Raw genomic sequence first — 27,158 nt, forward strand, 5'->3', positions numbered from 1 at the left:
CGTCTAAGGATTAAGGGATCCCAGTTCGAATCCCGGCTTGTCCGTGTTATATGTCGAAGTGTCCTTGGGTAAGACACTGAACCCCCAATACCCCCAATAAGCAGGTTAGCACCTTACATGGCTGCACAGATCACGGCCGCTATTGGGAAATGTGAAGCACAATGTAAAGAGCTTTGGGAAGTCATTGACTTGAAAAGCGCTAAATAAATGCAGATCAGATCATTTTCAAAATAATGATCACTGAGGGTCTAATATAGCCCCCGAGCCTTGAGTTAGACAAATTGCATTGAACCGTCAACATACTGCAATTATAGTCAACTGCAGGGTTAACCATGTGAAAGGCAAATAATACAACTTCTTATTTTTACACGACAGTGACAATATGAGAAGAATCTTGCTGAATTGCATCTTAATGTCCATGAGCGAATAGGAGTTTAAACAGTTAAACAGTGCACACTAAACCAGACTGTAACCTGGATCATGGCAGCTAGAGCGCGGACATTTTCCCCTTGGACCACCACTGATAGAGATGTACACCATTTTTACGGTGCCAAAAATGAAAGTTGGTGAAGGGAGGAAACAGGAAGTCTTCCAACAAAATACAATACAAGCTCTTTGAACTATTGAACTATGTATACATATCAAACCGCAACGTTATTGATGCACAGGTGATGAAGTGGAGAGACTGTTTAACCTATCAGAATACAGAACAAAACACACTATGCGAATCAGTGTTTCTGGCACTGTGAGTAAAAATAGTGTAATAAAATGAGCTCTAATGCCTTTTTGATTGTTTTCTGTATCACTGGTGGACTTGTGGTAAATTGCCGGTGCTCTCACTACCACTACCTGGGTTTGAATCCTATCGGTCAGCAATATTTCTCGATTGATCAATCGTTACACTAATTTATACCGTGATAGCCCGACAGTGAAACACGAATCAGCACGGTAGCTTTTCAATGCAGTCTCAATATCATAGTCCGGTACGTATGTATGAAAAATATATGACGAAAGACTATTTCTGGGGGGTGCGCCTTATAATTCGGTGTGTCTTCGGTGGTACTTTTGAGAGTCCTAAAAAAAAAAATAATCTCCAAAGTAATCTTGACGAGCAATGGCACGCATGGATTGAGTCGATAGACGAGCACCATTCAGCAGATTTTTTTCCCAGTGTTGGAATTGAGTAAGTGTGTTACCCTGTTAGGTTGACATGCATGCTCTGTATGGATTAGGGGGCTCACGCTCGCAACACACACACATAGGCGGGCCTCTCAAAAAGCTTCCACACAAGAGCACGGCGCGCGCGTTATGCCGCCGCACGTGCTTGCAATCGGGCTGAGAGGCCGACGCGGAGCTAACCTTGCCCCGCATTCATTTGCCAAAGCGGGAGGAGGACGGAAAAGTGCACCGTCGGCACTCTACGCCGCCTCTTAAAAGCCATTTCATCAGATAGTGCTGAATATTCATCGGCGGCGGTCAAGAAAATGCACGGCGAGCATTCGGGGCTCGTCCAGGCCGCGATAAACAACGGCAGCGGCGACAAAAGTGGCGGCGCTTTCTCCTTGAGGGGATCGCCATCTGCCCGCTGATTCCGCCACAACATCAGTGTAGCACGGTCTGTGTGTGCGTATCGGGGGGGAAATTTGGGTAGGGGGGAACCAACAGATGCGGGCAGATTGCGGATTAGGATCCTTCCTTAGATAATGCCAAATGACATCTGATCACGGATCTCTCTCAGCGGAATGCTGGATGGTGGCGTTCCCTGGAGGGGTTAACCAAGGCGAGAGATGAATGGAGGTTTCTCACATATTCGCTGCCTGGGAACGGTGGAGCAGGTGTATGGGAGATTGCCTCCTTGTTTGTTTTTTTGTTATTGAAGTGCGTCTCGCACTTTGCCCGCTCCTGGCAGCACCACCCCAATCAGCACATTTGAAATTTATGTTTTCATTGATTTGTCCTTGGAGGTTTACGTTGGACGATAGATCTCGTGTAGACACAGAGTGAGTGCGTATATAAATAAATATACCGTATTTCCCCGATTATAAGGCGCACCCGAAAACCCCAAATTGGACAGAAATTTGAATGTATGCCTCACAATCTGGTGCGCCTTATATGCAGAGAAAATTGGATATGCATGACCATATTTGTGCAATAATTGATTAATCGTTAAATTCTATCACTGACCAAAATTGCACAATAATAATGGCAACAGGGATTGAAACGAAAGCAGGGGCACTGTATCTTAACCACCAGGCCGCTACGGAGATAGATGGTTGTCCGCAATTGCATAACAATGGATACAACGCAGCATCACGGCAGCGCAGTGGTTAGCGAGTGTGTGGCACAATTCTGAGGTCATGAGATAGAATCTTCCTGTGTGGAGTTTGCATGCTCTCCCCGTGCTTGCGTGGGTTTCCTACGGGCACTCTGGTTTCCTCCCACATTCCAAGAACATGCATGTCAGGTTAATTAGCTGATCCAAATTGTCCCTAGGAGTGAATGAGCGAGTGAGTTGTCTGGCCCTGTGTGCCCTGCGACTGGCTGGCAACCAGTTCAGGGTGTCCCCTGCCCACTGCCCAAAGATAGCTGGGATGGGCTCCAGCCCCCCATCGACCCTACTGAGGATAAGCGGTGCAGATAATGGATGGATGGATAGAATGCAATCATGGTAGGAAGAGTGCCGGATCACGTAGAAGACACATGAAAAAGCATTTGGCCTGATCTCATTATGACACCAGCTATTTTAACAGAGTTTTTCTTCCAAAAGCCAATTGCCATAGATGCAAAGCCGAGACAACCGTTAACCAAATATTTTAGAGAAATGAGAAAACAAAAAGAATGGTTTCACTTTTCTCAACTCAAACTAAGCATTGTAAGTGACAACGGTTTTGAATAGGGGCGGCGGTGTGTTCGTTTATATGTAGACTGAAATACTTCCCACAATGCCTTTCTTTTCATTCAGTTCAGAACAACCGAATTACTTCCAACAAGGCCTTTCTTTTCATTTGGTTCAGAATCTCTTGGTCTTCCAAAAGAGAGTCGGCAATTCAATACTGTATTTCAGTGGTCCCCTTACTTTTATGTACCACTGACCAATTTAATGTCTGACAGTATTCTTTTGGCCTGGCCCAATAAAAACCTCAACAATTTGGCACCGTGACTAAAAATAGTGTAATAATTGAGTAAAATCTAAAGGGTTCATGTGTGAGGCGGCACTGCAGCTGCATGGTTATCACGCAACCCCACAGTCCAGAGGTTTAGGATTCAAGTCTTGTGTGGAGTTTATATGTTCTCCCCTTGACTGCAGGGGTTTCCTCCAACATCCCAAAAATATGCACGTTAGGTTAAATGGTCGGTACAAATTGTCCGTAGGTGTGAATGAGCGAGCAAATTGTCTGTCTCTGTGTGCCCTGCGACTGGCTGGCAACCAGTTCAAGGTGACCCCTGCCCACTGCCCGAAGATAGCTGGGATGGGCTCCAGCACCCCAGCGACCCTACTGAGGATAAGCAGTGCAGATAATGAATGGATGGGCTTCATGCATCATTTTTGTTCCTAGTAGTCTAGTAGATAGGATCTGGCACCCCGCCGTGATGTGATTACAATCGCATACAATGTATGCAATTGTCATCAGTGATATGTTTCAACTGATCAATCAATGCATAAAAAATATACTTTATTTTATTGCAATCTTGGCCCTTACTGTAGTTTTAATTCCACTTGGTAGTCCAGTGCACCTTATATTTGAAAAGATAATGACAAAACAATATTTTTGAGGGCCAATGCCTTGTAGGCATTATAGTCTGGTAAGCCTTTTAGTGTGGAACATACTGTATCTACACATCTTAGAATATTTTCACATTACATTGTGTACTACAATGTTTTAGAGAGCCTTGTCACGTCATACGACAACAACAACAAATTATTTGGCATCCCCAAAAACCTTTGCAGTGTTCATGCCGTATAACTATGTGAGTCATGTACCTCACAAGATTTCTGCCTGCAATTGGTCGAAATCATAGAAGATGTTGCTCTGCTATCACAGCTTCATGAAGATGCCTATATGCAATTGGCTGAACTTCTCCCCACAATGTTTCATTTTGCTCTCTTCCACTGTCTAACAGACTTAAATTTGTTAAGCCCTGGGTCCCAATAATTGTAGTGATGGTTAAGGGAGAAGTAAGAAGATTGCAACATTAAAAACAAACAAATGATAAATATGAAGACGACACACACATTTTTACCCTCACCAAGGAATAAAGCCGTAACCAATCTGCGATTGGGACAATTATTTAGAATAAGCAGGCGATTAAAGAAACAAAGTCCTTTGAGTGCATGACAATCCTTGCAAGTAGAAGTTTTAAAATCAATTTTAATTTCTCCCCCCTCTGCATCCACCTAACGATCACAGAACGGATTCACTTCATATCAGGGGGGTATACTGAGTGTATCTATTTACAGAAGACTGCACTTTCTTTTCTTGCTTAGGAGCGCCAAAGCCTAAGAAGCAACTGATTTCAACTCCTAAATTCAACCTGACCCACCCCCCAAAAAAACATCACAAGATGTAGAAGAAGAAAACTTGCATCGCAGCCGAGCTCCAGAAACCAAAACAAAACCAGCGGAACAGACACAAGCGTGATGAATGGACGGGCAGACTGCTTATAAGCACTTTCCACACTTTTGCTATTTCATTTTAGCACAACATGCCAAGGGCTGATTCTCATTTTAACCACGTTGAAAATCTAGATCAAAACAGTAAAAAACAATCCCAGCCAAGAACCGACTATGATTAAAAACAAAACGGAAAAAAACAAATAAAAGAGAAGTGAGAAAACTGAGGCCAAATGACGCGTTATTAGTACTATAACTTTACACTCACTCAAAATAAATAAATAAAAAACGATGGTGGTATGGGGGTTTAGTTGTGGAGCAATGGCTAAACGGCGGGCGGCGCACAGATGCATTCAATTAGTTGTGGTTGGAAAAGCCTTGGCCTCAAACCAGCAATAAGAAAGCGAGGGGAAGGGGAGATAATGTATACTCTCCAGTCTGTCATTTTTGAAAGTTCTCCCAAGAAACTGTGAGTAACAAGCCTTCTGAAATACCGACGACAACGCTCGTGCGACTGACAACCAAAATCGGTTTGAGAAGTTGCATCTCCCAAACTCAGTTCCACACAAAGGGGAACTTTTGATCGGCAATGTTAACAAAGGACTTTTGCAGACAGTGGTCACGATACAATAGAGTTAGAAATGGATAGATCCTTGGATTAATTCAATTCAATTTAGCTGATATTCTTAGCTGTTATTCATAATTCATTGTCTTACTGCTGTAACAAAAGAATGTTCCCCATTGTGGGACGAATAAAGGATTATCTTATTTTATCTTAACTTTCTGGGTTGTCTTGTATACAATGACACAGGTTTTGAGTTGTTTTTCTACACAACGACCCACATTTTGCATAGTTTCACATTAACTGAAGCAATTTGGGGTGTGGTGCAGAGAATTTCTATTAATATTTTTTGCTCATTTATTTGTACAAAACGACCATTTTGGCGGGGGATTTAAAAAGAAACAACCAATCTTTTAAAATAAGTAAAGTTTTTGAGGGTTTTAAGTCAAATATGACCCTTTTATTTAATGTAACACAACACACAACTTAAACGTGTCGTAAAGAAATTTTTTTCCATGCCAAAATCATTGTTCTCTAATTTTGATCATTTGGATTAGTGCGTCTTCTGACAAATATTTTTTGTGTAAAATGCTTTGTAATTTTGTGAAAAAAGTGTTGTAGTGCCATGGTATAGACAATAAAATGTCATTAAACTGTGGAACAGTTGGATGGAATTATTTCAAAATTATTAAATGTTTATAAGTTGTTCTCTTTTTTTGATCTCCATTTTATATTTTGCGACTTTTAGCTAACCATAAGACTTTTATTGCGAATAACTGTGAAACATATACAATATACCTTTTTTAGGGCTTATTGTTGCTGCTAAGTCTTAGTGGACTTCTTCTTCACTATTATTACAATGCAATGTTCATTTTCATTGCACTAGTATTATAATTTAGGCCAGTTTCTAAGCACTAGTCTATAAAAAAATCTGCCTATTCACATTGACAGTCTTGTATATTTTATCCCTTAAAGTCATTATTACATGTTAACTCTGGAGTGCCATGTCTAATCTTGTTTTGTACAATGCTTCAGAACGTTATATGAATGACAATAAAGATAATTTAATTCAATAATATGAACATGGACCGATTAAAGCTTGACCCAAAGTGAGTTATATTTAACCCTATTGTTTTTAAAATGAGCTTTACGACATGTGTGACCTCAATCAATACTGTTTAAAAAAATTGCCCGACCAGAGACATCGTCAGCATATACAAAAATACGAGGAGTTCTTCAAAATCCGTGATGAAATGTATGTACAATCAATAACAATTATGGGATGATAGTCCACACCATAGGAGGGGTGCTATGGTGTGGAGGAAAATGCAAATATTATTTCATTTTGAAGTAAAATAATTTGTAAACTGACTCAGTCCTGCTACCTCAGTTCCCAGCCCAAGTTGAAAATAAATACTTGAAGTTTGGTGGACAAACCCGAGTGTGAGCATTTAGTTTGTTGCCAATATTGATTCTTAGTTTTGTTGAAAAGGGAGACGATAGATATTTGTGATTAAAGTGTGCTCGTCACTTGCAACTAATATTGGGGTAGTCCCATTCCAATTTTCAAATCAGATATTGGTTCAATTTCAGCTCCAAAACTATCAAACTGTATCGGATTTCATCCAATATATCTGATCATGCCGCTTATTTTCAAGCAGTCAATTCCAGGTTCCACTCATTCAAATTGTGTACAATTAAAAAAAACACTACAAATAATGGTAATGAAAGAGTAATTTCTTCCAATATTGGAAAGAATATTAGACTGGAATATCAGAAAAAAATAGTTATATCAGGACTCCCCTAAATATTATAAAGAAGGTCATTGATGGTAAGACCTCTTTGCTCTTGCGAAAACATCTACCTGTGGTAGTTTGAATGCTTACAAATTGTCACGTGGAGGTGACAGTGGATGTGAAGGTGTGAACCTCTACACCATGGGTCAGACCTCTTTTGAGTCAAACAGAAATAAAAGCATAATTTTAATCTATATGTTTTAGGACAAAATTCAACAAAACCACCAAACCTGCTCTCCAGAAAAAAAGCAACTTCATAAGCACATTTCATTTCACTGTGTGAAATTTGATGATTTGATCAAATCTATGAAATAGTAAAGCCAGAGTCTGAGTCTCATATCAACAAATATTCCACTTAAAATCAGTTTCTTTCTCAAAGTTACTCAAGATGACAGAGGCTCATTTTGACGGTCATTTTCTCATAAACAATGGTTTTAAAACATGTGCGAGCAGAGTTCTTTTGCAAAAATTGTCCCAAATTACTGCAAATGCGAAGCAATGTGACATAATCACAGTTGTAAGCTTGGGAATCGAGTGGTCATTATTCATCCTCCATTCCATTTTGTAGAGGCATATATTGGACATCTTTGAAATCTACAAACATTTGTCTTTAAAGTCCTCAAGTGCGTAACTTGCACAAACTATTCGCTTGAAAAAATATCTGGGAAATGGTAGAAGGCAGACGTCACACTTGCGTGTATTTTGATGCTTCTCATTGGCTAAGAGAAACGAGAAAAATCTCCTAATAACATTTCTTCTTACCTGCCTTAAAGGTAGAGAAGTGCTACAGCGCTCCTGGTGCTTGTGGTAGAAATACAATGTTGCACTCCCGTTCTAAAGGCGTTACAATAGTGGAATTTTTATCTCCAAGCCAGATGTACGTATGAGAAGAACCATAACAGGCATAGAGGGTGCTGGGGGAGCGAGAGAAGGAAGTGCGCTATGCGTGCAGACGTCCACCCATCCCATACGGCTCACCCAATCAAATTGCTCTGGATTCTTGGCTGCCGGTTTTTTTGTGTGTTTACAGTTTGTTCTGTGGGTTTTGTCATTAAATGTCTCAAAATTGAACATACTAATGAGCTTCCATATACAGGATTCCATAGAGACGTACAGTCGAAACAGGTTCTGTTGGTGTAACACTGTGACTGTAAACTGGAGTTGGGACTCTGCCCTACATATTTTGGACCGAATGGAGTTTCTACTGTGTCGGTTCGGTTTCAAATCTGCTGAAAATGAAACAATATATTGAAGATAAGCATGGCCCCTATTTTATCTTCGGGCCAGATGTACACATGAAAAGAGCTATATCTAGATTGCGAGCCATATGTTTCAGAGACCTGCTATCCACGTTGTTCAAAATGTGAAGCCGATTGCAGGAGACTGGCCTGGAAGGTTATGGAACGACGGAGTCCCCAACTACCACGGTGGATGGACGGCATGGAATAAAACAGAAAGGCTGTGGGAGTTCCTCACCTGTTGCTGATGGAGGAAGGCAGGATCTCGAGGGCTCAAACCAACGAAGCGGTTCGCCGTCGGGGTGCCGGGAGCCGAGTAGCCTGTCGGAACACGGCAGCACGTCACACGTGAGCGGACTCGGACACGGACAGCCGCTGATTGCGAGTGCTCTATAAATTCAAGCTCGCTCATCGGCATGGCAAGCCACCAAAAGTGACAAGTGGCGTACCGCAAGGTCAGATTTTGGGTCCACTTTCATTAGCGGGTAATAAACCTGGGAGCATGACGTAAATCCCTCTTAATAAATGTTTTCAAACAGTAAAGCAGGAGAAGGGAAGGACCAATGTCTGCACAGTGATGGAACTTGGAGGGGGTTGTGACACTTTTACGAGCTAGTGTATCACGAAAATGCTTACTAGGCATTTTCCCAAGAGCACGACTTACCTTCTGTGGACGTGGTGATGGGCTTGGTGTCGGGCATGGAAAGCGAGACGGGACGCACAGCGCCGTGGTGCGGGGAGGGAGCTAGCACCGGTGTGAAGTGACCTGGGACTTTTCCTACCACCTGGCTGCTGCTGTTGGCCTGCAAGGGATGAAAATTTTCCTTTGAACAAGGGCTCTCATGAGGTAGCTTTGGCGCAGTGTTGGGACTAATGCGTTACATAAGAAAGGTTTTCCTGGAATGCGATTTATTTTCTCTGGGACGAGTACTGTAACATTATTAATGACATTTTGTAACTCAATAGCCGTTTTAACATGGTGCGTTTCTGTCCAACTTAATGAAAGCGGATCATGAATTACAATGTCCTCGGATTGTTACCAGTTTCCTCTTCCCTCACAGCATAACATACAACCCTCAATCTGCCAGGAACTTAGCAAAAGGATGGGCATGTGTGTTGCCAACAAAGTACAACTAAATACGGTTACGGTGGCACTGTCTCCAGCACTGAGCAAGAGAACGCAAAATTATGCCTCACGCTGATATTCTCCCTACCATATATATACTCACATCCAAGCCGCATTACGATTATTAAAAGAAATTCAAAAATCAGGGGTTCAATTTGTATGCGCATATTTGTCTGTGTGTCACTAGTGGTGAATGGTAGACAGCATGTGGGGAGAGGGTGTGACTTTTACAGGAAAACAAAATCAATGGGCAAACGTGAGCACAGAATTTAGAGTAAAACAGAGCTGAGTTATGTTATTTCATATATGTAAAATTATTTTTGCAATAAACCATGAAGAAAAAAACAATCATCATGGGCAGTGCCCAGAAATGAAGGAAATTTTGGAGTAATTTGAAGGCCTGAGACAAAATGGATAAGTGTTGTCTTGTGCAATCTCAAGAGCTTGCACAAGACAAGAAATATGAAGGGTTCACCACTTCCACAGGTTGGTATAGAGGTTTTCTTCTATTGCTTTTGATATGTGGCTATTTTAAAGCAGTTTTAGGGGATTAGCATCAATGCGGGTATATACGGTTATTTGTAACTAGATAGTTATTGTACTTTCATGAGTAATGCGATATTTTCACTAATCTGGGGTGTAACGGAACTACCTTTCAAATCAAGTAACTGTAACTGATTACTGTTTTTCAGTGACGGGCCGAACATGCTCTTAAAAATATTTTGAGCGCTGATATGCATTCATGAATGAATAAAAACAGAAATATGTTAACTTATGTCTCATATTTTTTGGGCTATAAAACCATTTATCCATTTGTGTTTCATACATTCCGAATTAATGCAAAGTCATATATTACGTCCGTTTTTTTAATTATTACATTTGCATTGAAAAACTCAAAACGCAATAGGGGTAACTCAGAAGAGAAGTTTTTTTTTCCATGAAATATCTTGAAAATAAAGTGAACGCATAAAAAAATTGCATTTAAAGAAAAATGTAGTCGGGTGTTTGAATGTTAGGGACACTGGGGACATGACTGGCACAAAATCAACATATTTTTATTAGTAACTAGTACATTTTTTAAAACCATTTTAAATATATTGGCGGGCCGGATGAAAAGTCATTTTCCCACCCCTGTACTAAATAATAGCAAAATTTTCTCGTGTCTCCTCACTCCCTCTCCCTACAGTGCATGAGGCATCGGAGAGCTCGCACATTACCATTCACGAGACACACTGTGGACAGAATGTCTTACAAGCCCATTTAAGTTCAACCCCACGATAAAGTATCCAAAGAAGTCGGAGCAAATACCATTAATTGAAAATTAGCCCAGAAGGTCAAAAAATAAATTGTGAAATGGATGGGACTCAACGAAAAGTCTCAAGGAAGCTTGTGCAGCCATTTAGGGTTGAACTTGAAACCTAATCCTCGTACACAAGTCACACTTACAAAAGGACTGTGAGTTCTTGCAGAATTAATTACTATAATCATCATCATTATTATTACCACTGTTTTTGTTACGTTACGCAGAGGGAGGGTTTTGCGGCCCATCTCAAAGCGTACCATTATATTGACAGGGTTTGTACACTTTTTTCATGGACAAATCCAAGCACTTTTCAGGGCTTTTCAAAGCCGATTTTCCAATTTGTCCAGTACTTCTAAAAGAAGAATTTCGGCGTAAATCATATATTCTGTCGAACTTCAAGTATATCTGTAGTTTATAAATGTGATTTTACGTGTGTATCAATTAAGACATAATTTTTAGATGTTGAATAAATTGTGAATATATTTGTTTTTAAGACAAATCTTTTCTCATATAGTTGTTTGGTAAAAATGAATATGCCTATGAATATGTAGCTTACAATTTCAATTGCAGAAAGTTCTTTTGTTCACGGTTTACCACTGGGAAACGCTACCTGAAATTTTAGCATTGCCTCTAATAAATTTCCATAATTGATACTCAATCATTGCACTAATACACATTTCACAGTGACCTGTAAATTTGGGCCAATGCCATACAATGCCAGCTGCCGTTGATCACGAGGGATGAAATGCAATTGCAGAGTGAAGCCAACAGCGAGCAGTGTCAGCGTCATTTTTAAGCAGATTTGTTGGAAAACTAAAATTTCAAGCATTCACAATTCCCTCACCCAAAACTTAAGCCCTTTTCAATCCTTGAAAACACAACATTAAAATTGAAGAATTTCCAAGGATTTCAAGCCCCCCTACGAACCTTGTATTAAGTCTCTTAACCAGTCCGGTTAAATCCAAGAGCAGATTTGAGTGGACACTATTCTTGCCGTGACTCCGAAGGGGGACGCTCAGTCAATGAGTATGGATTTCCTACATGATTTTACACAATGATTTTAATAGCACGCATAAATGGAATTCACTGGGATCCGGGGCGTGAAAAGACGGGCCGAGCCGGAGCTCACAATGGCGTGAATGCGCCGGCACGGAGACTCTATATAGAAAGAATGAAAGAAAAAAAAAGGGGGCGACCCTCCGAGACGGCTGGAGACTGTCTGGGCCGTTCATTTGAAGACCGCCCCGAGTTCAAAACTCAAGCATGCCTTTCTGCAGAAAGAATTGTGTCCAAAGGGTTCCCTTGGATGTGAATAGAATGTTTAATTAGAGTGTAATATAATCTGCGTTAAAGCGAGCATAAAAACATTTTGGCACTGGTCCACGGGCTTATAAGCGGCGCGTTATTTGTCGGGGCCCCCACTCCCTGCCAACCCCCGATGAGCAGAGGGCCCGTTAATTCTGCACAAGAGCGGGGCCCCAGCAACGGCAAATATTTACAACCTTTATCATTCCCCATGGTTTTTCTCTGGGGTAACAGACACCCCTTAAAAAAAGAAAAAAAGGAGAAAAAAAAGATAGAAAACAGCTCCTTAAAGCCATCGCCCCCACCCCGCTCTGGAGATAGAGCCATTGTTTAGAATCTGATAGAAAACTCCCCTAAATGTCACACGGGACACTGTTTTAAGACGCCTGCACCCGTCGGACACGACACTGTGAGGGAATGTATCAATCCTCTTGTAAAGGTTCGTTTTTTTCCACAATTTGAAATGACATCGCGACGGCAACAATCACCGGGGCGCTAACATTTTAGAACCACGAAGTTCTCTGAACTGCCTCGAATCTTCCAGGAGCTGAAGGCCTCTTTGATTCAATGCATTGTGCAGCTTAAACGGAAGTACACGAGAAAGAGTGGAACCAATTGCCACATAAGTGAGAATATGTCTTTGTGAGAATACACACAATCCCAATTAGCAAAGACAGAAAAGGTAAGAACTGGTCCAAAATAGTTGAGAAAGAAGACTTTAAGAAGGCATCCTGTAGACACCTGGACCTGATGCCCGAGCCATCTCAGTCAGGTCCTCTTAAAGGGAAAGTGTGTATCATTTGAAGACTAAATGTTGCTGTATTTTGTTGTGCAATCTAAAACAGGTTCTGAAAAGAATACGGATGAATACAAACTACCAGAACTCTCTTTTCTCTGCCCAGCCTAGTGGCAAGATTTTTGGTTTTCTGGGTATTCGTAAATTATTTTACGACTATTTGACACATGCAAGTACAACAAATATATGACAGTTCATGTATTTTTCAATTCCTTTTTTTTATGAATCAAAAAAATTTACCACAATGAGGTGCTAAATAATAAACACTGCCCTCTTTAAAGTGGATCTTTTTCTCTCAGACACACCGGGCAGCTTGTGATTTTAACAACATATTTTCGCCAGTAAATTGAAAAATTTACCTTTTAACTTGCTTATTCTTTATCACGATTGACCAATATAGAGTCCAAATATTTATTATCCGTCTACATGAAAATGAAATAAAAAAGCTTCTAGAAAATAGTTATATCGAGAAATACTACAAACTACTATTTTCCAAATATATAACCCGCTTCCACAGCAACGAGATCACCCCTTAATGAAAATGTCTAAACTGGGCCTAATTTTGATAGATGCACTCAGACTATTATACTCTAAAACGATGCCTTGTTACGTGGTAGTCATGATAGTCTATGTCAGACATGGGGACTTGAGACTTAGTGACTTGGACTCGAGTCGACTCGAGTCGCTGTTTTTATGACTTGTGACTTGACTTGGACTTGGCAATCTAAGACTCGGGACTTGACTTGTGACTTGACTTGCCCAAGAAAAAAAATACTTGGGACTTACTTGGGACTTGAAGGTGAAGACTTGAGACTTACTTGAGACTTGCACATGTGTGACTTGGTCCCATGTCTGGTCTATGTTCATTAACCTCCCAAAAATCCGCGTTTTTAAACCAAAAGACCTTTTTTTGTGAAAATCATCAACCCGGTAAAACTAAATATTTTCAGTAGTGTGAACACCTCCAAATGAAAATGTACCAATTGGGCCAAATTTCGATGGAGATATTTAGAATTTGCTACTAATTTACCATATTGTGTAGAATGCACCTTATTTAAAAGTTTGGTGTGCATTATAGATCAGTTATACTGGGACTCAAACCTGGGTCCCGGCAAACTGTAACCGATGAAGCACGAGGGATTTAGATGACATATGAAAAGGAAGTGGGTTTCACCTCATTATCACACCAGCTTTACAGTACTAGACATAAATGTTAAATTTGTCATTTGTGAAATGCAAAATTAAATAAGCATTTGTCTCTATTACTTTTACTAAAAGTTGTGTCATAATGAGGTAAAATCTACTGCATTTTCATATGTCATCCATACCACTGGTTGTCCAGCGGTTAAAATTTGGCTCTCACCGCTGCGACCCGAAATTTAATTTCAAGCTGCGAAAAAGAAAAACAAAATATACAGATTAAACAGATCTCTTATAAAAAATTAGGGGTGCGTGTCATACATGAATGCATGTTATATACGAATAAATACGATAACTTCTTTATTAAATTATTTCGAGGGACCGTCGCCCAAAACTTTCCGAACGAAACTGAAACAAATTCTTGGTTGATAAGCAACCATTTATAATGGATTTTTGTGATTTCAAAGTAAAAATAAATGCACTTTAACTTTGAAATGTATGGCAAAAACAGCGAGAGGACCGTTTCCTGAAAATCATCGAATGAAATTCAATTATGAAGAATTACATACAAAAATTATAACACGTTACAAAAAATAAAACATAAGAGCAAGTTCATTCATTCGGGAAACCCACCTGGCTGCTCTGCGTGCTGGACGGGTCGTACGGCGGCACGTAGCTTTTAAGGGTGTCGGCCGGGTTGAGGTGAGGCGGGTAACGGATGGTAGTGTGTGGGAAGTAGGACGACGGGGCTGGCGGCAGGATGGCCGAGGCGGAAAACTGCAACGGAGAGTGCGGCGGGGGGCTCCTCGTTGATATAACTGCAAGGACAAGAAAGTTTGATCATATTACCCATATTCTAGCGGACTTGCACTTGGCTCCCTGTCTGTTAAATATGTGATTTTAAGGTTCTGTTATTAACAATCAAAGGCTTGCATGGATCCCACCCTTTTCTTTTTGATTGAGTTCATGCTCTATGTTCCTGCTCGGACCCTGCACTTGGAAAATGCTGCTCTACTTGTGACACCAAGAGCCAAGAAGAAATCTGCAGGCTCGAGACTGTTCTTCTTTCGGGCCCTGGTCCTGAGATACAATCTGCAACCTCAGTGGATGTGTTTAAATCTAGACTCAAGACACACTTATATTCAACAGCTAATGATTGATGCTGAACTCATACTTTTGTTTTCCTGTCTTTCCCGGGTGCGTGGGTGGTGACAGAGTGAGGAAGAAGGACAAACCTGGATGAGTCAGCAGACCAGAACCTGGACCTTAGACATGTCATCATCTACACTGACCAGCTGGCTGAGATAAGAAGTTGCATCATAGCTGTCTTGGACTTCTTAAACATCATTATCTATGTTTATTGTTGATTTTAACTATGTTTTGTGTATTGTTGCCCAAGCAATATCTATTACCTCTTGAGTGGCCCCTTCTCAATGTTTCTTATTTTCCCATGCTGAGATTTTTTATGTTTTCCTTGCCTGCATGCAGGATTTAGACCAGAGGATAATGTAATTGTGTCCTGTGCAGTCCTTTGATACTTTTTGTCATTAAGGGCTCTACAAATAAATGTGACTTGACTTGTGTGTGACAGGAGGGGCGAAAGAAGCACCAAATCCATGACACTGGGCCAGTAGTCTAGGAGGTAAGGGTTTGGGGAGGACTCACCACTGTGTCCTACGGCCGTCAGGCTCGGGTGATGAGACTGAGGGAAAGTGCTGATCCGCGGCGAGGAGTCCTGCGGGGAGGTGGGGCTGAACATGGACTTCTCTGGCTTCTTCATGGTGGGAGACGACATGTCTGCTGAATATCCAAACACACATGCACGCTCATTCAGCAAATGGATTTCTCATCATGGAAATCACAGAAAACAGGCTCGTTTCGAAACATGTTCAAAAAAACTATTGCTTTGCCTGCCAAGAATGGATTGAAACATGTCCCTGTTGTTTTGAGAACAGGATTTGCGTGGATCAAGATTCTTGGGGGGGGCAGGTGGAAAAGTTGACTTTGCAAATCGTACACGTGTTCAGAGCCCCTATGGATGAAAACGAAAAACCTTGACAAACTCAGTATAGAAGAAAAAAATTAAAGCCGTCTTTGTCATGTCCAAGGAGGTCGGATGAGATGGGGTCCACTCAAGGGATCATGAATACGATATCGTTGCCCGACATCTGCTTGGCTCGCCCCTTGCACGCCGTCTGACAAGCTTCCATAATCCGCCGTGGATAATCCCACAGCTTTTGAGGAGACGTGAAATTTGTTAAGAAAGTGGAAGAATAAGCAAAGTCGTGTAGCCGTCACAACCGCGCGCTTTTTAATTTTACGCGCTCGGACTCGGGGGATGCGCGGGGACCCGGACGAGGGGGATCTTCCACACCACAAATAACAAAAATCCATTCTTACAATATAGGCAGAACACTTAGTTCATTTTAAGTATTTACGCCGTAAGAACTTTAAGCCACATATGATAATTAGCCACATGCATTTCTTTTGCAAAGGAAAATATACTATTTTTTTTTTTACATTGTGGAATTAAAAATTTACCAATACAGTCGGTACCTGGAAAGAGTTGTCAAGTTTTCGTAACTTAACTTTTATTTCCAAAGAGCGCCTGTAATGTGGCAGTAACACAGCACTAACAGGGCAGTAAAAGTTGAGTTGTGGCAAAGATCAGTTAGAGCGTTAGAGAGTTAAAGTTAGAGCACCAATTTTTAGTACATTTGTTATTGGTGTACCATTTGTAACAGGCATGTTTTTGGACACCTAAAATTGTGCGTTGGCTGATACATATTAAGTATTATCGTTGATTTGAAATTCTATGTATTCTGTTTAGTTGTTGTTGCTGCTGGGACAACTTGGACTTTATACAAAGTGTTTGTTCCAAGTATTGTATAAAATCTATGATTGAAAACGTAGAAAAAAGTAGGGGCTTATAGTCTGAAATTATGGTCACCCCTGCAAGTGTGGAAGCGCCTTCCTCAGGTCCCTTTTCTCACTTGATAAGTCTTTGCCTTCTTTATATAGATATTCTTTTGGGTTAGATATTTTATGTCTTATATTCCTACTGAGGATATGCGTTTGCTAATAATGGATTCTATATTTATTTATTTTCCTATTTTATATTTGTGTCCGTGTGCACTTTGAGTAACATTACAGTGTCTGAAAAGTGCTATACCTCTCATTTCATTTGATCTTTTTTGTGCAAAACAACCACCAATATTTTTTGTTTAGAAATCTGAATAAAACTGTTGACATTTTCTCAGTGATTGGATGCATGGAATTCGAACTCTGGTCGAGTTCTTAACGTTGGACCTCCGGTGGTATGAATGTCATATGAAAAGGCAATACATTTTATCTCATTATCACACTACTTGTCACAGTGCCAGGGACAAAAGTTAATTTTGTTGAGCATTTCAAATGTTACAATGACAATAAAATTTATTTTATTCTAAGCATTGTAATTGAGAAATTTGCGGTCATTGTAAAACAAAATGCATAATGAATTTAACATTTGTCTCCGGTACCGTGACAAAACCCAATGCATTTTCAAATGTTATCTATATAGATGAGGTCAATTGGTTAAAGTTTGGCGCTCTCATCCCTGCAACCCGGGCACAAATCCTGTTACATTGTTAAACCTATTGAATAATGAACAAATAACCTTTAGAGTTCTTTTTTTTTAAGATAAATGAATTCACGGAATATATGAATAAATATGGTGTATTTTTTCTGATTTTAGGAGATCCTTAAGTCATCCGAAATAATACAATAGTCTGGTCGAGCAGATATTAAAATAGTTTGCGCATTTTAAGAAATATTTTACAACACAATCGAAATGAAAACCACCATGCGCTATATAAGATATACACGAGAAATATTATTTCTGCCAGCGGTGTGAGAGTTGCCAAATGTAAGGACATTTTTAAGGCTCTGTCACTGAACACTGTCAGTGTCCTCACTTTGAAAATATTTCCCCACCTATCGCAGATCACGTCTATGTGTGCACACGCTGGAAGAATCTGACTGTGACAGGAAGAACTGCTTGTTTCCGAAGAAGAGAAGAGAAAAGGTTGCTGGAATGTGTGTGCGAGTGTAAATGGATGTGCACAGGAGGGGTGGGGGGATTCCCACTAAAAGGTTGTGAGAGGATAAAGGCTTCATGTTTCTGTGGAGCTTTTTCCCTCTCTTCACCTAATGAAATCCTTCTGAGGTGAGTGTAGCGCCTCGGGAAATACACAATTAATTACGAGAAACCAAACACACGCACACAAACGCACACCGCTGGCCCTCCAAAAAATGCACTGACATTTGCTCCGTCCACCTTTTGCTATTTTCCGCATTGTGCAGTTGCAATATGGTGCTTTACTCCGCTCCTTTTTAAAAGCAGATCATGAATGACAATGTCTTCTGTTCTCTGATGGTTCCACCTCTGCTCACTAAGTAATATACAGCCCTCAATGTGCCAATATTTAGAAGGGTGAATGTGTTTATCATTACCTACAAAATATGACCAACTATAGTTACGCTGGCGTGGTTTCTCTCAAGCGCAGAGTACGAGGACGCTGAATTTCTCCATAATGATATTCTGATATTTCTGCTACTGCATACTTTCACATTGAAGCCGTATTTATTACTATAAAAAAGACTGAAATCAGTAGGGCTGTTTATATGCGCATATTTGGTTGTGTGTCACCAGTAGCCAATGGTAGGCACTGTGTGGGGTGGGTACATAGTTCAAACAGAACTTAATCAATGGGGTAAACGTGAGCACAGAATTTACAGTAAAAGAGTGCTGAATTTTGTTCTTTTTCTTTGTAAAATTATTTTTGCAATACACCATGCCTGGAGAAAATGTCTTCAGACAGTAACCAAAAATGGAGAAGGAAATCTTTAATGGTTTGAAGCCCAGAGACAAAATGGATACGGAGTGTCTCTGCAATGTTAGTTGAACAGGAACTGGGCAGAGACCAAACACTCTTACACACATTCATGCCATAATTTAGTAGTGACTTTTGCCACTGGTTAGCGAGCTAACATCATCTTGCAGATAATTTTCCTGACGGCGCACCTTTAACAGCACTCCGTCTCTGGTGCCGAGAGAGCGTATGAAATTTCATGCTGCCGCACGGTGCATGTATGCCGAGTCTCCGCTTGTCACACATGACAGCAGGCAAGATCAGTTTTTGGGGGGAACAACAGTTTTCACAATAAATATGGTTTACAAGCAAACAAATACGTTTGGGTGTGTATTATACATGAAGGTTTACGGTACATAAATCATATATAGAATCTATTTGTGCAGTGATTGATCAAAAATATCGCTGGGATTAACCATTACAAAAATCGGAGAACGCCAAATCCTAACCACTAGACCACAAGTGATTATGCATGACATAAAAGGCATTTGATTGTATATATTCATCACATTCTTTTTACATCATGGTACCAGAGACAAATGTTAGAGAATGGAGAAAACAAAAAGTCATCCAGACACATATAAATAAACACAACTTTTAGGTTTGTCTAAATATGAATCAGACATTGAAGGACAATAAATAAATCCATTGTACATTTTATGTTGATACTGTGTTTAGTTTAAGTTGTCAAGGAACGATTTTATTCGTTACGTTTTTCATTTACAGTTTTTAGTTTGAGTTGAGAAAATTTGAAACGCAATTCTATTTATTAATTAAAAAATACCTTGATAAATATAATAAGCATATGAGAAAAAAAGCAGTAGCAGAAAAGAAATACATTCTTTGAATGTGGGCAAAGTACTCATTAATGCTTTGTGAAAAATATATATCTTATGGACAGGGATACAGTGGGACACTGAGGACACGATTGGCACCAAAACCATTTTCATAAAAGTAATACTAGTTTTGGTTTGAGGGACCAGTTTATAAAATCTAATAGACCACATGAGGCCCATGGCTGTAGTTTGCCCTCCCTTGCTCTAGGTGAGCCTCATGCTATGAAAGAATATATTTCATTTTCCTGACCTACGACTATTGAAAAAAGATGCACATTATTATGATAGGTCATGTATTTTTGCTTACCATTCAAAACAATATTATTACTTTTTTAATGAATTAAGTTTTTCTAGCACTCTGGATTTTATTTTAAAAGAATGTGCTATGTGTTATTTTTTCCTTATCCGTACCAGGCCTTAAAACCACCTCTGGAAGTTTGACAGTAACCTTCCTAGTTGTGAACTGCAGTAAACAAACATGGACACAAGGGAGCCTCCGCTGTAGTAAGCGATTAGCAGGCGCTATCCTGCAGCCATTCGGAGCTGTCAGTTCAAAGTTTTTTCCCTTCGGCGGCGCATCGAGTGCTTCAAGTGCAAATGCGCAGTAAATACTGTGACACGAGCTCCAGCTGGAACACTTTGTTCCGGCGTCGAATGCTCTGCCCTGTGGAATCCGGCGCTTCCTGTATCGCGGGCAACAGGTGCGAGAACGCTTTCGGCTTCAAACGGGCCTGCCGGCGATCCCCGAGGCCATCTTCGTTACGCTACGTAAGGCGTAAGGGTTGAACAGGTTCGTGCACTTGGGAGAGAGGTCGCGCTTTGCAGCCCGAAAGAAAAAAAGAGAGGCGCTGACTCACAGTACTTGCATTAACCCGCTCCATATAAAATGGAAATAAATAACGAATACCGGAATTCCAGAGCACACCCAGAAATCTGAATATGCAGCTTCCAATCTCGTGCAATGTCTTTGAAGACTTTTTAAGGATCCGTGGGAACCTTGATGAGGTCATCATCTCATTATCACTCTATTTGTAATCATGGTACCAGATATGCATATTTCTAAAAAATATTTCAAGACAAAAGACTAAAATATCACATTTCAATAAAAAGGAGTCTGATTTTCAGCTTTTAAAACAATAAAATATTACACTAATATTGCAAATTTTTAATTTTAACCGTAAAAACCGTTGCCACTGGAGCTAATTGTTATTTGGATGTTACAGTAAAGCCCGCATTTATTGAAATCACTATTATTGGTTGACTGATTTAATATTATGATAACCATTTTCCATTTTAATCTGGAGTGGATTCAATGCGATTTACAAAACACAGGGAGAAAAGCCTCTAATATGTCACAAAAGTCAACTCTAAAATATAATTTTTAACTAAAATATGAAAGCAACGACCAGATGATGAAGGTGCTGTATCTTGGTCAGATCACTGGTAATACCTGAAAGCAGTACTGTTAGTACCTGTTTCCTGTGGGGCAGCAAAACCGCTACCCCAAAAAACAGCCTGGGGTGGGATGGGCGCCACCATGATGTGCCCAAAACACACCAGAGGAAGTGGTGGCCCACCAACCCAGGTGGTTAAGGGATCGGTGAACCGTGAAGCAGATATGTTAGAGTAGAGAGGATACTTTATTTCAGCTCAATTTAAACATTGTAAATGCTTCTAATTTAGTGCGCCTTACAGACTGAAAATATGGTGGCTAAAATTGGAAATACATAGTTACAATTAAATGATAACGTATACAGTAACTGTTCTGCCTTTGAGAAACACATAGAGTGGCCTTGTAGTGACCTCCTTTGGTTAACATGTTAATTGTTTGTCGCTAAAAAGAACCGTAACAACAGTTAAGACGCCAACTTTTGAATGCTCTTTAAAAAAATTCTGTTGTTGCTTTGGTCAATAGCATATTGTGATTACTTATTATTACTTATTATTACTTACTATTTTTGTTTAAGGTAATGTTTTGAAAGAAATTACGTACCCTTGTTCGAATTGTTTTAAGATGCCTTAGCTTAGCTTAAAATGTATCTGTATGGATTAGCAAGCTAAAATGACTTTTTTTGGAATTGTTTTTAGTTTTACGCCGACCTTTTAACTGTAATGGTTAGGGCCATTGTCTGTATACATGGCAACTAAAGAAGAGAAGTCTGGTTATTCGGGATGTAGTTCACTAGCTGCCTAGCTGGCAAAAAAGGGGATACCTCAGAGTGAGGACAGCACAGTAACCGTTTATGAATGAATGAATGATTTTTATTGGTAAAACCAGATATTATAATGTTAATATATGTTCTATTAAATACGTCATTTTAATGTAATTTTTTTCCAACCCTAACTCTTATAATCTATCTTCACCTTATGATCCGGTGCGTGTTATAGTGCAGAAAATACAGAAAAGAGATGCAAAAGCTCACCTCCATCTCGGTCGTGCCAGTTTGCCCGACTGCTGGCCGGTGAACTGGGCGACGAGTAGAAGTCGGGTCCAGTTGGGCTGGTGTCCATGTTCTCGTCCATGTTGACCGTTTTGGGCCTTTTGCTGTAGAACACAGTCACTATTCACATTAGCAAAGCAAGAATTGGAATTAATGGAAAGTTTATAGCATAGATTCCGCCCTACAAGCCACTACATTTTAAACACCGCTCCTATATACAATGGGGCTTGTTCTATTTTTTATTTTTTATTTTTGCGAGGTGGACGGTAGCAACGGTATTGGCCGGGACTTCGGACGTGCGACCTTTCCGCTGATCTCCCCACCTCGGGCAGTTCACCTCAAGGGCCTGTGCAGCTGGCTTAGAACTGGTGCGGACCATAGTAGTCCGACTGAGTAATTAAAACATAGCATCAAATTTTTGCCAAGCGCTCTGAATGTCAAAGTGAAGAATTTCAATAAAGCTCAGGTGAACAGGGTGAGTAACTATGACTCCTTCTGGTAGACAAATGCCTTGTCATCTAATTAGTAATGTGCACGAATGGATGAACGAGATTCACACTGTTCCTATGGAGGGGTACGTCATGCTATTGGGTGGATTTTAACCATTAAGTTGTGATAAAGATTACAGTATCTGAGTAGACACATTTTACCAGTCTTTTTCTGTGGTGTGAAATGATTCTGTGTCAACTCGCATTTGCAGGGCATTATCGCAGTAAACTGTTAAAGAGTCTAATTGGCTTTGGTTATTTATGTTTTTGGGGAAATTTTATGCCTGCGACCCACTAAAAACAGGTCGGTGACACACTTTTGTGTTGCGACCTAACAGTTGAGAAAAACTGGTCTAGTGGTTCGAATTCAATGCTCTCAATGCAGTGATCCAGGATGATTCTGGTTGCATCCAATGCTGAGAAAATTTTGGTCAGCAGTAGGCCTGGGCAATAAAGTTATAATGATAATTATCGTCATACCATTTTTACCACTATAAATAATTATAACTATTCAATACTTTAAGTTGTGATAAAGATTACAGTATCTGAGTAGACACATTTTACCAGTCTTTTTCTGTGGTGTGAAATGATTCTGTGTCAACTCGCATTTGCAGGGCATTATCGCAGTAAACTGTTAAAGAGTCTAATTGGCTTTGGTTATTTATGTTTTTGGGGAAATTTTATGCCTGCGACCCACTAAAAACAGGTCGGTGACACACTTTTGTGTTGCGACCTAACAGTTGAGAAAAACTGGTCTAGTGGTTCGAATTCAATGCTCTCAATGCAGTGATCCAGGATGATTCTGGTTGCATCCAATGCTGAGAAAATTTTGGTCAGCAGTAGGCCTGGGCAATAAAGTTATAATGATAATTATCGTCATACCATTTTTACCACTATAAATAATTATAACTATTCAATCAAGGTCGATAATTTAAACTGTAATTACACCACCCAAACACCGGAGAAAATGGGGGCGCTAATGCAATGAAAACGCAAGTTCCAGATCAACATTCAGAAAACGAAGAAGGTGACGAGGACCAATCATTTCACGGAATAGTGGCTAACAAAGTAAAAGCAGGACTACAACATCAAACGTCAAAATGGAGATTAATAGACGAAAGATAACAGCCAGCATACCCACTCAAAGCATGAGTTGTAGACAGAAGAGGCCCCTATCTTTAGTTGTCTGGAGGTATTTTGGCTACTTAGAGTCAGATAAAAAACAGAGCGGCGACTTGCACAGCAAACTTTGCCCACCAAGACGGGCAACACAACAACCCTATTTCATTATATGAGTATTTTTTGCTATAATACGCTGAAGGAAAGGGAATTCAGACCCAAAACGAATGCTAGCAGATGTTCAAGAACCTGGCCCTATGAAACAAAATTTCAATGAGTGAGCATGACGAAATCTGTGAATCCCTGCCACCAGCTCCCCTTTTGAAAATGCATTCACGTTCCTCATGTTTGTGAAATGCCGTGTAAGGGCAAACGAAAACGAAAAAACGAAAGGGCAGCATGGTGGCGCAGTGGTTGGCGCGTGTGCGGCACAGTTCTAAGGTCTTGGGAACCTCCTGTGTGGGTTCAAATCTAGCTACCGGACTTCCTGTGCGGAGTTTGTATGTTCTCCCCGTGCTTGCGTGGGTTTCCTTCGGGCACTCCAGTTTCCTCCCACATTCCAAAGACATGCATTTCAGATTGATTGGCCGGTCCAAATTGTCCCTAGGTGTGAATGAGCAAGCGAGTTGTCTGTCCCTGTGTGCCCTGCGATTGGCTGGCAACCAGTTCAGGGTGTCCCCTGCCCACTGCCCGATGATTGCTGGGATGGGCTCCAGCACCCCCGCGACCCTACTGAGGATAAGCGGTGCAGATGATGGATGGATGGATGGATTCCACTGCAAGTGAGGGAAGATTCAAGAAGCATAATGAAAGAATAATGTCGTTTACTTATTTTTGTTTCTGTTCGATACAGTCTGTCTTGAGGGGCGATGACTGGTTAGCGCATCCTCGGCAAAAGAAGTCATAATTTTCGCAATCGTTTTCAATATCAACCGATGATAAATGTTTTATTGCGATTTCAATGTTTGTCGTATCCCACAGGCAGAGTCACCTGATCAATCATCGCTCAGATACGGTACCGTAAAACCTTTTGTATTACGCGTACCCAAAGTTCTAGTTTTTTAATGGGATGAAAAAAAATGCTTGTACAGAAAGAATACATATGGTTAACCCGTTGCAGGTCCCCTGGGACGCTTAAAACGTAAAACCGAAGCTGTATTTGAACCATTTGGTATATCAGCTTCGTATGTATGTATAAAACATCCCAAGAAATGCTTTGAAGTTGTTCTGTACATATTGAATTTCCCTAGGCCATGACGCTATTGACCAAGGAAAGGCCGAAGAACAGAAACAAGAAAAGCAAATTATAAGGCTCGTTTTTTTTCTTTTTGTGCGGCCAGGTAAGAAACGACCCACGGCCCGGTACTGGTGTGCGGCCCAGTGGTTGGCAACCACTGCCGCAGGTCACTGACCTGCCAGGAGGGGAGGACAGCGAGCGATGCATCCCTACGCTGGAGTTGAGGTCATGGTAGTAAGGTTGTCCAGACATATCCGCCATGGAGAAGTTGACTGCCGCGCCGTGGGTGATGGGCACTGTGGAGGCACAAAAAAACGCAGGCGGTGAGCCGGAAAGCCAGCGAGCGGCAGATTGTCTTTCCTTGCAACAAGAGACACGCAATTAATTGCGGAATTGCACGAGTGGTCATTATGGAGACTTCAGAGGCCCAGCACAGCAAATGAAACGCTCCTGTTTGACCAGGACGGCGTTTCTGCTGAGCCCTCTGATTAAAAAGTCAACGCTTCGCACAAATTACTGCATTACGGGCACGCGTGGCTTGGTCTTTCCTGCAGCAGATACGCTCCTTGTTATTATTAGCTGCGCTTGCTTCTTAGCTTCCCCCTGCTACGTGATTTACAGCGTACCAGCTTTTGCCAGGGCTGCGGTGAAGGTGAAGAACGAGCCAGGAGGAAGGCGAAATGGTCCGTGTCCCTGCCCTGCGCCGGCTCAGGCTCGGATCCAGAACTAACCCGATACAGCGTGTGAGGCCCAGCCTGTTGTGGTCTGAGGTTCGCCACTGCCACCGTCCCTCACCCACTGCCGTTGCCCTGCCAACCCACTAAGAGCCTGGCACGCTTGCCGTATTCTAAGTTTTTCTAACATGTGTGGCGTTATTTAAGACTGAAAATGTCTACCCAGTCGTAGTTAAAGGGGCACTGTAATATTTGATCCCTAGATGTCGCTGCACTGCGAGGTGGAACTGGAAACGAGTGTTGCAAAACACAAGGAGGAACACAAACTACGGAAGACCAGAAGTAATGCTGCATTCCAGGAAAGTGGGAGGTGGGAGTTCTCCAACCTCCAGGATATCAATAAAATGACACTTGAGGTGGGAGGTCCTAGTTGCAAAATCAGGGAAAAAATATGTAAGGCGACTTAATCAAGTACTTCAATCTAACGTCACTCTGCAAAATAGTGATGGACAAACACGATGAATGGTAAAATATGGTTTTCACGATTATATTGACCTCAGCTACTGTTTTTCCTCCACAATTTGAGCGCTTGCGAGAAGCCAAGTTTGCTGGAGGTCCATATGTCTTTCAATGAGCAAAATAAAGACCAACTTTTGCTGTTTATAATCGCTCGGAACGCTTTGAGGTTGGTTCTGGTAACATCCAAGTGAGAGAAATCCAAATTCCCACTTTTCTGAAATGCAGCATTAGACCGGGCCCAAAAAATTAAAGCCCAACTTGACCCAGCCCCGCGAGTACTAAAACCCAAACCAGGCCAAACCAGGCCAAGCTCAACCAATTAACTTGATTTGCAGGAATTTCATATTTTATTTATATATGAGAGAACCCGGGAGGTGGAGAGGTGTTTTATGATAACAAATTAAAGCCTGTCTTTTGTAGCGCATTCTAGGTTAAACGAGACTATAAACACTTATAGCTTTTATATTTCTGTGTTTGCAGAGGTTACATTAATCGAAAATTTCTATCGTTGCCCGATTTCGGGAAGAGTTGATGGGAAAATGTGAACACCGTCCGCCATTTATACAGGTTGAGAATTGGGCCAAAAACCACAGCAGCAGTACGTCTTTAAGAATCTAGGGTGACATTTTAAGAAAGAGGGGCAGATAGTTTTTAAAAGGTTTCGGGAAGAAATAGTTATTTTCTTTTTTTAATTAATGTGTTTTTTTAGTTTAGTTTCCACACATTGTTTTAGTATGTTTTTATAAAAAAAGATTCGATTTTTAAAAAGTCAGCAAGAGAGAAGCCCGCCCTGACCCAAATGTTTGACATTTTAGGCCCTTCAAGGGCTGAAATTCAGGACTAACTCACCATTTTTCTTCTCTTTTTTTTTTTGCCGACATTTTATTTTTATTTTTTGGGGTACCCTTGGCAGCACGATGGTGGACAATCATGTCATCTCCCTCTAGGTGAGCCTCATTTTATGTAAAATAAATACACATTTCTTAACCAATGAGTATTTAAAAAAAGAACATTTATGTGATAGTTGGTGTATTTTTTCCATCCATCCATTAT

The 27,158-nt window shown here is 40.8% G+C and overlaps 1 protein-coding gene across 4 annotated transcripts in view; it reads right to left on the bottom strand.

Annotated features, from left to right (window-relative positions):
- LOC148356539 (nuclear factor 1 B-type-like) overlaps nucleotides 1–27,158 on the bottom strand; it is a 110,763-nt gene that overhangs the window by 11,584 nt on the left and 72,021 nt on the right. For 3 of the 4 annotated variants that reach the window (XM_088347834.1, XM_088347835.1, XM_088347832.1), the window contains 6 exons: nucleotides 25,088–25,208; nucleotides 22,051–22,172; nucleotides 15,544–15,678; nucleotides 14,512–14,696; nucleotides 8,873–9,011; nucleotides 8,447–8,529 (listed from right to left, as the gene is read on the bottom strand). In XM_088347834.1, the coding sequence (XP_088203960.1) occupies nucleotides 8,447–8,529; nucleotides 8,873–9,011; nucleotides 14,512–14,696; nucleotides 15,544–15,678; nucleotides 22,051–22,172; nucleotides 25,088–25,208 (785 nt within the window). The remainder of the gene's footprint in view (nucleotides 1–8,446; nucleotides 8,530–8,872; nucleotides 9,012–14,511; nucleotides 14,697–15,543; nucleotides 15,679–22,050; nucleotides 22,173–25,087; nucleotides 25,209–27,158) is intronic. The other variant, XM_088347833.1, reaches the window with a different exon arrangement.

Source organism: Urocampus carinirostris, chromosome 11, assembly GCF_059441175.1.
Source record: "Urocampus carinirostris isolate Australia breed hairy pipefish chromosome 11, RoL_Ucar_1.0, whole genome shotgun sequence".
Taxonomy (NCBI): domain Eukaryota; kingdom Metazoa; phylum Chordata; class Actinopteri; order Syngnathiformes; family Syngnathidae; genus Urocampus; species Urocampus carinirostris.